Source organism: Herpailurus yagouaroundi, unplaced genomic scaffold (assembly GCF_014898765.1).
Source record: "Herpailurus yagouaroundi ecotype Mexico unplaced genomic scaffold, PumYag 199, whole genome shotgun sequence".
NCBI classification, from domain to species: domain Eukaryota; kingdom Metazoa; phylum Chordata; class Mammalia; order Carnivora; family Felidae; genus Herpailurus; species Herpailurus yagouaroundi.
Genome location: NW_024412430.1, coordinates 12,475,647 through 12,490,026, shown reverse-complemented (window position 1 = coordinate 12,490,026; position 14,380 = coordinate 12,475,647). Strand labels below are relative to the sequence as shown.

Sequence of the window (14,380 nt, the reverse complement as noted above, 5' to 3'; positions counted from 1 at the left end):
TTTATCCACTCGTCAGTTGATGGACATTTAGGGTAGTTCTCAATTAAAAATGAACTACCCTACGTCCCAGAAATAGCACTACTAGGAACTTATCCAAAGGATACAGGAGTGCTGAAGCATAGGGGCACATGGACCCCAATGTTTACAGCAGCACTTTCAACAATAGCCAAATTACAGTGTTTTGTTTTTTACTCTACATCATTCTGCTCCCAAGCTGGAGATCCTTGGACCAACCTTATGCCCCCGGATATACTTTGCCTACCTAACACCGCTCACAAACTAAAGGTTCTGTCGGGGTCGGGGGGTGGGGGGGAAGATCTCTGCACACACAATGGAAAAGTTCAACTTCATCTGAAAACGGGATAACGCTCAGAGTCTTGCTGTGACCTCCTTTTCTATCTCCACCCCAAGAACAGGGACTGGCATGTGGCTGGCACTCATCAAAGGAATTTGGATTAGCAAATGAATGATGTTAGGAAGGAAAAGGAACCTGATTTTAGTGAATCACAAAGTCCCAGATACTTTACTAAGGGCTTCATGTATATTATTCAGTTCATTGTCAGCCCAACCCAGGAAAGTGCGTTCAGAGAAATGCTTAAATGGGCCAAGGTTATCAAGCCAGGATCAAACCCAAGTCCATCTGACTCTGTAAGGTGGACTATTCATCTCCTCTTCGTGTGAACTGTGAGTAACGGTTTAGACGTTATTCTGTGACTCAGTTTACCCACAGAATAATGAGTGTTCCATTTCTCTTGGCCAACTTAAATCTCCTTAAAGTTGACAATGGGGCAGGTGTGGAGTGATAGTTAGAAGACAAGTAGACAGAGAAAGGAGAGCTGGTTTTGTTTCTGGCCCCCTGCAGTACCTCAGAGCAAGGTAGGAAATTTATTTCTTTATTTAACACCATAAAACTTCTCATTATCATACTAGGACAGAAGGCTCCAGAAAAGGCCAAACAACATTCGGTTCTTAAAGATATTTTCTTCTCCCAGTCTTAGGTAATGGCAAAAAATGTGCATCTCTGACACAGAATCATGGAACTGACATATATTTGCTTGGTCCCTCAGTCCCCCAAATTATAAAACTTTTGGGAGGAATCATCTAAGGGGTTCAGAAAAGCCAGGAGCTAATGAGACAACCATGACGTAGGTTTACAACTCTGAAACGTACTTACTTATTATGGTATGTAACGGCTGTGTAAACTTCCTGGAGAAACTCCGGGCCATTAGATTTTCCAAAGATGATCTGTTCGCCAAAACAGAAAAGACCAAATGAGCGGTGATATTTGGGTTCATCAAATCAACTGTCATCGGCCCAGGGGATGCTCTGGTCTCACAGAGCTGCATTTTGTAAATTAAGGGTGCTGAGTTTACAACTGATCCAACTGCGCACGTACCAATGGGGAACTGGTTACGAAGGGTATATTAGTGACCAAGGGCCACAGGGCTGTGAGCCTGGAAGGCCAGCACTTTCTCCACTCCGCCTCACTGTCTGTATGTCTGTACTCCAGGGCAGAGCCACAGAGTGCTGCCCCAGCGACTCTGGCCCGGGCTCTTTTCCCTCCAGAGACATGGGCCTGGTCGCTTGGGTGATCAGGGCCTTCACTGGCCTGTCCACATGTTCGTGCTATTTAAAAAAAGACACCTCTTCTGGCCTGACTCAGCCCTAAAGGCACATGATTTGACTCATCTTTGGGCAAAGAAAACAAGAGCCCTTTTTACTAGGTGCAAAAATGACAGGTCCCGGGGCCTGGGGAGTAGAGAACAGGCTGGGCCTGGCCCCCACTTGTCCCCTACGAGAAATTTCTGTGCAGCTGTACCCGGCTGCCCTGGGAGCCTTGCCAGGGGCCAGAGCAGAGAGAACCAGGGGCATTTCCTTGAGTATTTACTTGAGCATTTCCTTCCCACCACTGTTGCAAGAAGATACCTTTGGGTAGGTGAGTAAGCCAACAGGAAGATGGTTAAAGAAAAAAAAAAAAAGTAGATACTTCTAGAATGGATTCACTGGAAAAAAATTACTTCAGTAGAAAGGTGTATTAACTGGATTCTGGGACTTGCATTAAATAACAACAGCTAACTTCCCATCTTATTAGAAGATAGTAGAAATAATACAATACAAATTCTGGCCTTTTGGGTTCCCTAGAGAACACTGTTATTATATATTTATTATTTGATTTAAATTCTGCTTCGAGATGAAGCTCCATTCCCGAAATGGGTTGAGATGGTGTGTGTCTATCATGACTAGGCAATATATATCTCCAGATGTGGTCTGGGGCTCAGGCAGAGTGTATCTCAATGCACATCTGGAAATAGAGCAAACATGGCTGATGCAGTGGGCCCGTCTCTCCAACTCTTATACCAGCACGGGGTGGTTTGGAAAGATTTCGTGGTATTTTTCAGTCCTCTCAAACGAGCTGCGTTTCCAAATTTCACAGACCACTTGGAAATAAGTTAGGGAAGAGACTTTCAATTTAGACTGGCCCCGTTTCCCCATCAGCACACTGGGACCCGTGTCAGACTAGCCACAAAGGCCTTTGCGCACGCTGAGAGGTGTTGGTTGGCCTGAAGAGACGGACTCTGTGTGCTGCTGGGCTTTGGGTGTTGTCGGTGGGAAGGTCAGCACACCCCGGGGTGAGGCACGTATACGTGTCCCTCTTACCGGCATAGCATTGTTCGCATCCTCTCCAGACATAAACTGGATCTTTATTGTAATGTTCCGGGCAGATGCTAGTTTATTAGCAAAGTTCAGCCTCTGCGGGTAGACGTAGAGAAGGTTTCTGGAAAAGAAAAGGTAAAGAACCAGCGCATCAGGTCATGAGCATGATTTTGCCAAGTTCTTCAGGGAGTACTAAAGCCTATGCTCATGAGGTAATTATTCTGATGGAGTCTCTTCCTTTCTGAAGTGAATGATTTGGGGAGGAGTGAGGTATTATTGACTCTTCCTCTTCAGATGCAGTCATCGATGATAACCAGCACTGTTCTCTGCTTTGCTACATGGAAAGATGTGTCTGCGGCAGCTCAGAAAGTCCCACCATCTGAGGGTATGGAAATCTGCCTAGAGGGAGTATGTCTGATACGAAGAGAGCAAAAAAGGTTCAGCTCATCTTCAACGAAACTCATGACCACATCTCATTTCTTTTTTCTTCCTTTTTTTCCCTTTCTAATCTGTATGCTGTGGTTTCAATTTTTTCTTGGCATTGAATTCTGGATATGTTTAGCTTTCTTTTCATATATATATATTTTTAAGTTTGTTTGTTTGTTTGCTTGTTTGTTTAGAGAAGGGGAGGAGCAGAGAAAAAGAGAGAGAGAGAAATTCCAAGCGGGCTCCGCACTGTCAGCGTGGAGCCTGACGCGGGGTCTGAACTCACGAACTGTGAGATGATGACCTTCACTGAAACCAAGAGCTGGTCACCCCTCTTTTCCTACCTAAGATGACTGTTCAAACCTCCAGCCCACAAGTTATATGACAATCACACAACAACAACATGAAAAATATATCCATCCATCAAACAACTATGCGACAGCTACTAGGCTAACATTATTACTAGTATACTCCACTAAAAGGTAAACTCTGGGAAGGCAGAGATTTTTATCTGATGTTTTTATCTACTACTGAATCTCCAGCATATAATACTGCCTAGGACATAGAGGTGCTATGTAAATATTTGTGGAATAAAGGAACAAATGTGTATATTTTTGAAGAATCATATATCCTTGACTCAAAGAAATAATGATACTAACGATTATAGAGCACTTATCTTGAGTCAAGCAGTGTTCCAAATACTTGGTGTTTGTTAAACTGTTCAAGTCTCATAATTATCCTCTAAGTAGGTACTATTGTCATGGCATCATCCCCATGTCACAAATAAGGAAAAGATGAGATACAGAGGTGTTAAATCACTTGCCCTAAATCATATAGGTAGGAGATGTCAGTCGGGAACTGAAGTCAGGGAGCCTGGCTCCAGAGCTGGGCTCTTAACTAAGCTGTATTCCCTCTGACAAGACTCCCACAGAAATGACCAGAATGGTCTTTCCATCCTGTGTTATTCATGACATCTCTCGGTGACAAGCGTGCCTCATTTTCTGGGTCTTATTAACAGATGAGTGTCAACAGTACACAGGGCTCATTCAATTAGTGTCACCTTCTTTGGGCAAACGTCTTGTCCTTCTCACACTTGGTCCACTGTTCTAACTCCTAGGTAACACAGTCTCCTCACACAGATACATGCTTGTCCCAAAGGCTTTCAAGAGGACAAAACTACCCTTGTGTGAACCAGACACAGGAGAGGAGTGATCAAGAGAGAGAGGACCAGGTGACCAGATTTTTCCTTTGTGAATAGTAGGTTCTTATAATACTTTATAAAGATTTGCCTGTTAATTGATATAAGGGTTTCTTAACCTCACCGTTACTGACATTTGGGACTGAAAACTTCTTGTTGTGGGATGGTCCTGTGCAATGTAGGACATTCAGCACAATCCCTGGCTTCTACCCATTAGATACTAGGAGTGTCTCCCCCCTACTCAGTTGCGACAATCAAAAATGTCTCTGGAAATTGCTAAATGTTCACCCGAGGGGTCCAAATCACCCCCATTTGAGAACTACTTATCTACACATGTGATTTTGTGTGGTAAAGATCTGTTCAACTATACCCAGAAGATTTCCCATATTTTTTTTTTAATGTTCATTTATTTATTTTGAGAAAGAGAGGGCACACATGAGCAGAGCAGGGCAGTGAGAGACAGGGACAGATTATCCGAAGCGGGCTCTGCACTGACCGAACAGAGCGTGACACAGGGCTTGAACCCACGAGCCGCAAGATCATGACCTGAGCTGAAGTCAGATGCTCAACCAACTGAGCCACCCAGGTGCCCCAGATTTCCCACCTTTAATAGATATAGTCAATGCCGTTCACTGGGTCCATGTTCAAATGTAAAGTATGCTCTATTGGAAAAGGGAAAAGTCAATACTCAAGTACGAGGCAGAAGATGAAAATTTTAAATCTGTTTAATTTATGAAGTCTGCGGTAGTGAGGGACTGGAAAATCAAAAGGGAAGGACTAAGCTGGCATTGACTCTCGTCTTGCATCCATAACCCCTTCGTTGTAATAGCCAGATTTATCCTGCAGTCACGTGTGTGTGAAAGTGGTCATTTTGGACCAGCGTTGCATAAATGCCCAGATTTACCCCATGGCTCTTCCTTGCTACGACACTGTCAGCGGGGGACAACACTCATAGCCACAGCCCTGGACAAGACCAAATGGATGGGCTGAGTGAACCCGCTCCTGAAGGACCTGGCTGACAGCCCCACCTCAGTGATTTGGTACCAGACGTGTAAATAAAAAGCGAGCCATGTGACAAAGTTAATGCTCCAGGGAGAGCCCCCTGAACTATCAGGAATGGATGCAGTGATCCTCAGAATCCCTGGTCTGGTCAGGCAAGAGGAAGTGAAAAGCTTTCTGAATGTGTTGTGATGGGGGTAGCCCTCAGAGCTGAGAAAATACGAGAATGCCGGGGCTAGAGCTGGGCCTTTAATAAAAAAATCATATTCTCAACCTAGCTTCACTTTCGTAACGAAATTTCGGGGTTTGACATTTCTGTTCCGTCATATGTTTCATGCAACTTATCATTGTTGAAAGCGACGATGCTTTATTTCATTGAGTGTCGTAAAACCTTCAGTCTTACACCAGCTATCAAGCAAGGTTAATTCCGTTAGCCTGCTGGTCGCCGAAGGCTGAACACAACACAGCAGTGCCCCACCTGTTCCACAGAACCCTAGCGCTTTGCAAAACGTTAGCAAGTATGTGGGGAAGTGGAGGAGCTGGGTGACCAGATGCTGCTGGGAAAGACTGGGAGAGACCAAGATACACAGGTTAATGTGCACCGTGAATTTGCTGTCAGAGGAAAAGAGGCCGTTCCTCTCCCTCAATGTTTTGACCGCAGAACTCATTTCATTGATCTGTTCTTTCATGGTATGTTTCACATGCGTAATGTTCTGAGAAATCACCTGGGAAAACACTGAAATGAACTTATCTGGGGACAGAGGAGCATCCCACATCGAGGGAGGAAAAACGCATCACGATTCTCTGCTCAAAGAGGTTGCAAGGTGATGAGGGACAACTCTCAGGTGCTCAGGGAAGAAAATGCTACTTGGAGCTATCAAGAACACACAGGCGCTCTCTGCTTCGGCAAGCGCAAAGGTCAGGGAGGTCTTACTTTACCCTCGACTCTCTGTATTGGGCAATTTTCTGGAAGCACAACGGGGGTGACACGGTGCTGGTGACAGATCTTAACTGCTGTGTCTCGTGACCTCTCTAGGGCACTCTGTATCTTGCACTGTACTTCTGATGCCCTGGCATGGCAGCGGCTGGCGCACACACTTCCCCCTGCCTGCTGGCCTTTGTTTCCAGCTCTTTCTAGCTGCCGTCCTGTCCTCTTGTTGATCTCTTGTGATCTCAGGATCACAAGTGGCTGTAAACGGTTCACTGCAGTGACCGCTTCCTATACTTCAGTGAAAAAGAATATAATTGCAAGGCAAGAATGTCATCACAAGGAAATTGATTAAATTTAGCAAACGGGCATAATATTCAACAAGCTTCAAAAGCCAGGAAAGTGTCGATGCCTTCCTCCGAAACGTAGGTGTCAGGCTATGATACAGTGAAGGGATGGATGTAGAATTTGGGGGGTGAGAGCTGGGAGCCACCCAGTCCAAGCCCCAACTTTTGAACATGAGAAAACAGAGGCCCTGGGGGGGGGGGGTCGAGGAAGAGTTCACCCTCTGAGTTAGCCACAGAGCAGATCCAAGATCAAGTTCAGTGCTGTTCTGAACATAGCCCGTGCCTGTCTCAGTGGCACCTCCCAAACCTTGCCCTGTCGAACGGAGGGAGCCCAACCGCGAGGCTGTTAGGAATGGACACGGACGTCATACTGAGGATGGGATGCCGTTCAAAGTTGGGTGTGGGCACATGGGTAGGGGTGCAGACCCCCCTCTGCTCACTCTTGCTCCCCTTTGCTACCACCGCTCCATCTGCACAGCGAATGCTGCCTGAGCGGTAGCCTCAAGAGTGGTTAACGGCATTGGCTCTGGAGCCAGAGAGCTGACCTTGGGCAAGTTATGTAGGCTTTCCAAAGGGAGGCTAATAATCACACCTCCCTCGCAGGGCGGTGGTGGGCATTCACGAGTAAGAATGCACTAAGGACAGCTGTGACGATGACGAGGCTTTCCTGCACACAGCTACTAAGTCTGACACACGCCACAACCTACACTCTCCGCTGCAAACCACTCTCATGTCTCGGCCGGGCCACTGTGATGCTTCCAATTCATCTCTTGGCGTCTACGCTTGTCCCTTATCATCTACTCCCTGTATATTGGTCAGGAGGACCTTTCCAAATGTAAACTAGATTACGGCAGGCTCCTGCGAGGGTTTCCCAAGCTTCGCATCGTGCTCCCTAGGTGATCGGCCCTCGGCAATCTCTCTGACCTTACTGCTCATTACTTTCCCACACTGGCCTTTTTCTTGAGGGCCTAGAACATTCTAAACTGATTCTTACGTCAGGGCTTTCGCACCTGCTCTTCCCCTTGCCGAGAAGAGCTTCTTCCAGTTCTCCACATGACCAGTCCCTTCTCATCTCCTGGGTTTCGGCTCACACGTCACATCATCCAAGAGATCTTTCCTATCATCCTTTGGAGTTGGCCCACTCCACTCCCTCTCTCACACCAACTCTCTCTCTTTCATAATCACGATTATGAAAGTTACATGGTTACGACGATATGTATCCATTGTTTCAATCTTGGAGAGCTGAAAAGTAATAAAAAGTATACAGAATAAAATATCAACTACCCAATATCCCACTGCCTTGAGGAAAATCACTGTTCAGAGTAGCGTATTTCCTCCTGCCTTTATTTCCTCTGTACGTTCAACATTTTTATCATACTGTATAGACAGAGCTTTTTGTTTTTGTATCACTGAATGTTCAGTTATGACCATTTTCCCAATACACATGGCTTTGATGGCTACCTGATTTTTCGTGTTATGAATGCGCCATAATTTGCACCAGTCTCCAAAAATAAACATTTAGGCTATTTCCTTTGTCTCAACGATTAGGCTCTGATGAATCCTTTATCTATCTTGCCCCTTTGCAATGTAGTGTCCTTTTGGAAAAATCTCTTTAGGTTCTATAAAGTTCAGTTTCTTCATTGTTGAATTAATTGGATAAAAAAAACCCCACCAATCTACCTTTATTTATGCTGTGGTTGAAGACATAATGAGCGAAAGTTTGTAAAAATGCTTTGAAGTAGGTGGGTCAAAGGGTCTGTGTAAATCACGACCATCGTCACTCAGATTGGATAAGCAGGTAAGCTGTCCTCACACTCTTCTCCCGTATCTCAGTACAGGGGCACTGCCTACCTGACCCACTTGTCCTTCAATTTTGCACATTGCTTCCACAGGGGTGCTGGACCCTTGTTCTCAAACATCATCACTTACGGGTGCTCAGGGTCCTGCTCCATACTAAATGCGCTTTCCACAGGACACACAGGTGGAGGGAAACTTCAAGAGAATTTAGTTCAACATCCCTTTTTGCAAGCTGGAACCTGATTCCAGGGAGGTTAAATGGTTTTGCCTAAACATTTTTTTTTTAAGGAAGATGTGTCTCCCAAGGATCATTTTATTTCTTACCTCCACAATGCTAAGTAATGTGTTTTGTTAAATATGCATGCTTTTAAAGAAATGAATATATGAAAAGCAATAATGTTATCTCTTGGGAGGGAAGATCTATCTGCAGGGTGGGTGATTCACAGAGTCTAAACCAGGTAAGGGTGATTAACAAGAAACTGACAAATGCGCTTGTATTTTTATAAGTGATAAATTATATGCCTCATATAAGCTGGAGAAAAACCCTAAGAGTTATGTTATCTAATGATTCTTGAGAAGGTAGCCTATAACCAAAATAGGCATCACTGGTTATGGCCGAGCGATTTTGAAAGCTGCTTTAGTAAGTGTGGGTCCAGCGTATGTGCATTTAGTACAATCCAATCTTCCTCAGCGCAGACAAAACGGTTTTCTTTGGTTCTATACATCACGACATTTAACTGAACACCCGGTATCCATCAACAGCCTTCTTCCCAGAGCCACATCCGATGGCTTCTTTTGATGACAAACTGTTTTGGAAACTTTGAATTTTTTCCACTGATTCAATGATTTTTAAGCTGCTGTAATTGAGCAGCTCCAGGAAGTCAGAAGTTAAACTCGCAGAATTTGATCATTCTTAGATCCAACTGGCGACCACACTCTCCCTGCTCCTCACTGCCTTGGGACTGTCTTCTATTACCTTTCCTGAAAACAGCTTAGCACAGGGGACCTAGAAATCCTGCAAAGCCATAATGCAAAGAACACCGGTGTGCGCCCTACTCAGTTTAGCATATTCTCTCTCCAGGGTGAGAAAACTAAGAGAAGAACCTGTTATTCCAACGATGACATCTGTGTTCTCTCCCAGAGGCTTCTCTAGCTTGGAGTGCAGCTCAAGGAGCAGGCGAGCTACAGCAAAGAGAACATCGGGCACTTGTCAAAATGGACATGTTGAACCGCTCTCTAGTGGAGCTGCTAATGCAAAAGGGCCAGCAGGAGAGAGAGCCGGGCAGCTCGGCAAGAGGAACGAAGGCGTCCACCTGCTGGTGGCTGAGCTCCAGCACCGGCTGGTTCCAGGTGTGAGGCATGGAGAGAGGCGACAAGAAGCTAAAGTTGCTGGAGTGGGAGAGGAAGGAGGCTGCAATTTTCACGGGGGGGGGGGGGGTGTTCGGCTGACAACAGTGGTGGACGGTGTTGTGGTGAGCTTTAGCGGGCAACCACCAACACTCTTCAGGGCTGAGGCCTCAGTATATGTTACTTAGGGAACCGGTCCATCTCTCCAGGTTTCTCTCTCCATCTTTCAACGTCTCTCTGTCTCTATCTTCAATCTGTGTGCGTGTACCTCTTTTTTTTTTTAGCTTCCCCTTGCTTTCTCTCTTTCTCCATGTCTATGATAAACCTTCTCCCTGCCTCCTCACAGCCCCTCAGCAAAGGACAAAATGCTCTTTATGAGGGAGCTCTCCTCCAGTTCCAACTGGCATCTATTTCCTTCCACATGTGCAGCAATGATGACTTCATGCCAAGGACTGGGACTGGCTTGTGGGCATGGCCACTTTCCCCTCAGGATGACAGGCGGGAGCCCAAGATTGAGGAACATCTTAGGGTTTCATGAAAATGTCTGAGGCCTCCAACATTATTAGCTCCAAAATATGAAAAGTAAAATCTCAAAATCACAATTAATGACTTTCTTCATTTTACTATTTTTTAAATGCATTTAAGTAATCTCTACCTCCAGCATGGGGCTCAAACTCACGACCCAGAGATCAAGAGTTGCACACTCTTCTGACTAAGCCAGCCAGGTGCTGCATGATTCTAAAACTCAATGCTTACTTGGGGGTGCCTGGGTGGCTCAGTTGCTTAAGCGACTTCAATTCAGGTCATGATCTCGTGGTTTGTGGGTTCAAGTCCCGCATTGGGCTCTGTGCTGACAGCTCAGAGCCTGGAGCCTGCTCCGGATTCTGTGTCTCCCTCTCTCTCTGCCCCTCCCCTGCTCACACTCTGTGTCTCTCTCAAAAATAAATAAACATTAAAAAAAATTGCAAAGAAAAAGAAAAGCTGAGTGGAGGCATCGTAGTGAGATCAGCTTTGTTAAAATAAAATCAACTGCTTAGTACGTATAACATTTTGTCAGTTCATCAATGGCAACTCTACTGAGTTTAACCTAGAGGTGAAAACATTTTCCCATACTTTGCAGACTGTTTATATATGAGAGGGGGGATGGACAGAGAGAGAGAGACAGAGGATCCCAAGCAGGCTCCACACTGACAGCAGAGAGCCCGATGTGGGGCTCAGGCTCATGAACCACAAGATCACGACCTGAGCTAAAGCTGGACCCTTAACTGACTGAGCCACCCAGGCACCCCGATCTCAGTATGTTTTAAATAACACGTGGTCAGGTGCTTCTGGTTTAGGGAGACCTTAAAAGGATCTTGGCTACGGATATGCAGTAGAGGGAGAATAAAATGCCAGCAAAATCAGCTTGGCTATTTTATTAGCGCTCCTAAAGCTTGTGACCTATGTGTTGGCTTCCCAGAGGACCACTAGCAATACAGGCTGAAGTAGATGGGGTGGTAAATTAGTACCCGGCTCTCCTGATACAACACACTGAAACATACTGCATAAAAAGCTCTCTGGTTTCCTCCATAACCATGCTCACCCTACTTTGGTAATTTCAAAGTATTTCTTTTTCTTTTCTTGTGTTTAAAAACTTCCTTTCTGAGGTGCCTGGGTGGCTCAGTCGGTTAAGCGTCTGACTTCAGCTCAGGTCACGATCTCACAGTTTGTGAGTTTGAGCTCCCGCATCGGGCTTTGCACTGGTGGTGTGGAGCCTGCTTGGGAGCCTGACTCACTCTCACTCTCACTCTCTCTCTCTCTCACTCTCACTCTCTCTCTGCCCCTTCCCTAGTTGTGCGCTTTCTCTCTTTCAAAATAAATAAATAAACTTAAGAAATAACTCTAGCCCTTTTTGCAAAGACAGAGCCAAAGAATCGATGAACTATTTGCTGACGTGGAAATACAGCAAAACCGCCTGCATAAACGAGATGCCCTCATTTGAAAACTACGGGGAAAGGTTGGTGGCTCTCACTCCTTTTAGTAATGTGTTAGCAACTGACTTTGATTCTAACAGGACGAAATTCAAGTGCCTATTAATATCGGTGATCTTAAAGTTGTCTGCGACTTACTCAAACCTTCCAAAGGAAATTGCGAATCTAGATACATTCTTTTAAGGTGGTCGTGCCAGATGAGCAGCTGTGGTTTTATTTATCATTCACATTTCACTGCCAGGAAAATATGTCTTAAATGTAATAATAAAAACAGCTAACAGTATTTGACCCAACTTCACCTTAGCAGATGATAAAACAGAGGCACAGGGAGGATGTGTAATTTGCCCGAGGTAACAGTTGGCAAAAGGCACAGTGGGATTCAGATCCAGGTGCCCTGAGGCCAGACCCAGTGCACATAACCATCACTATTTCTAAGAACAGCAGCAAATGTCTCTTCGGTCCACAGACTGACCAGAACTTTATTAGAACGTAGTCTTCTAATTTATTATTTACAAGGGCAGAAGGATGTTCGCCCAAACGGTAAGTTTTTTTTTTTTTTTTCAAGGCATGAAATAATAGTTAGCTTTGGAGGGTGGGTCCTGTCCCTCGCTATTGGAGGTTTTGATGTTTGAAATACATCAAGAGCAAATTGGAGTCAGAAATGTGAGAGCTCAATATTTGCTATAGCCCAGAATTACCTAGGAAACCTGCAAACCTAACGTTTTAAGCGGCGGCATGCTTTGTAAATACGTGCTTATGAGGGAGCTAAGGCTCTGCGACTCAAAGGACGTCCTGGGAGGAGCAAAGTGCCCGCATCGGCACCACCCGGGAGCCAGTTAGGACGTCACAGACCTGCTGAATCAGAACCTGCATTTTAACAACACCCCAGATGATTCAAACGCACATTCAAGTTCGAGCAGCACGGATCCAAGACAACTGGTGTGTTTTTCATTTGTCAGAAATATGAATCCTGTAGTTCATCATGTTTCCCTTTGTTGTTGTTGTGTTTTTTGCTTGGCTGCCAGGAAGCAAGAGGTCAAATGTGCAGCTAACTTTTTAAGGGACTGCCGAAGACATTAAGATATGTCCTGGTATTAACCTTACCCAGATTTACATTGATTGCCCTCTCCTTATTTTCCTTCTACTCAGAACTTTTATCCTTGTTATACAGCCCCCTTAAGCTGCCCCAAATTATTTTTACAATGAGGTTTATAAATAAATGCATAAAAATGAGGCATTTTCCATGTCCTGTCTTGACATTCTACGGTCTCACGCCATGACCTGCGTTTGTTTCTGTGTCTAATACTTAAGGTTAAATTTTTTTTTTTTCAACGTTTATTTATTTTTGGGACAGAGAGAGACAGAGCATGAACGGGCGAGGGGCAGAGAGAGAGGGAGACACAGAATCGGAAACAGGCTCCAGGCTCTGAGCCATCAGCCCAGAGCCCGACACGGGGCTCGAACTCACGGACCGCGAGATCGTGACCTGGCTGAAGTCGGACGCTTAACCGACTGCGCCACCCAGGCGCCCCAACTTAAGGTTAGATCGAAGCACAAATTTACAAAGGGATCCATGGAAGGTGGAAAGGAAAACCCTCACGTGTAGGATGTAGGGCACGCTCCAGCTTCAGAATTCAGAGAGAGAGAAAGGGACTGTCAAAGGCTCTGTCCTGGGGCCCCAGTCAGAGCCCACACGAGGCCGCCTGTCCTGGGAAACCGCACAGGATTCGAAGGAGGCGCTGGGGATGGCGTCACAAGCTTGTCCCTCAGTAATCGCTGAGCTCAGGAGGCCAGGCTGCAAAGTTTTGTATACGTGCTGGGACCGCATTCTGAACTTTGGGGACCCCTACCCCCCAGCCCTACAAAAAGCAAATGCAGTTAAGAGGCCAGAGACACAATGTTACCCAATTGTTTAGAAACACTGCAATAAATGACCCAACATTCTCTATGGTCCTGTTATGCTTAAAAAAAAAAAAAAGTGCTCAAAAACAGAAAACAAGAGAGGGAAAAACAAAGCAAAACAACAGTAAACTCCAATAACTCTTATCATAGCACTTTTCAAGATGGGGATGGGGTAAGGAACGTCCATGTTTTCTCAACTGATGAACTACAGTTTGAGCACCACATATGGTGTCTTTATACAGAACTTTTATTACATTGTCTTTCAACATGAACTAGACACAGCTCCTATGACATTTGTAGAGCACCTTTCCTATTACATCAATCCTATTCCTTATTTTTATGATTCACAAAGTTCCTCTTAAGTGAGAGTTTGGAAAACCAGCACTCTTAATAAATAAAGCAGGACTTCAAGCTGGGGCCAAAAGAATGCCACCTTTTAGACACATGTGAATGCACGTGAGCTCTTAAACAGTTACTTGTTTAAGAAAAGTCAACTAGGGGCGCCTGGGTGGCCCAGTCGGTTGAGCATCCAACTTCGGCTCAGGTCATGATCTCGTGGTCCGTGAGCTCGAGCCCCGCGTCGGGCTCTGTGCTGACAGCTCAGAGCCTGGAGTCTGCTTCTGTGTCTCCCTCTCTCTCTCTGCCCCTCCCCCACTCATGCTCTGTCTCTCTCTCTCTCTCTCCCTCTGTCAAAAATAAACACACTTAAAAAAAAAAAGAAGGGGCGCCTGGGTGGCACAGTCGGTTAAGCGTCCGACTTCAGCCAGGTCACAATCTCGCGGTCCGTGAGTTCGAGCCCCGCGTCAGGCTC

At 45.5% G+C, this 14,380-nt stretch overlaps 1 protein-coding gene across 5 annotated transcripts in view; it reads right to left on the bottom strand.

Annotated features, from left to right (window-relative positions):
- DOCK8 (dedicator of cytokinesis 8) overlaps window positions 1-14,380 on the bottom strand; it is a 176,049-nt gene that overhangs the window by 87,569 nt on the left and 74,100 nt on the right. For all 5 annotated transcript variants that reach the window (XM_040449418.1, XM_040449421.1, XM_040449422.1 and 2 more), the window contains exons 14-15: window positions 2,659-2,776; window positions 1,175-1,245 (exon numbers count right to left, since the gene is read on the bottom strand). In XM_040449418.1, coding sequence (XP_040305352.1) covers window positions 1,175-1,245; window positions 2,659-2,776 — 189 coding nt within the window. The remainder of the gene's footprint in view (window positions 1-1,174; window positions 1,246-2,658; window positions 2,777-14,380) is intronic.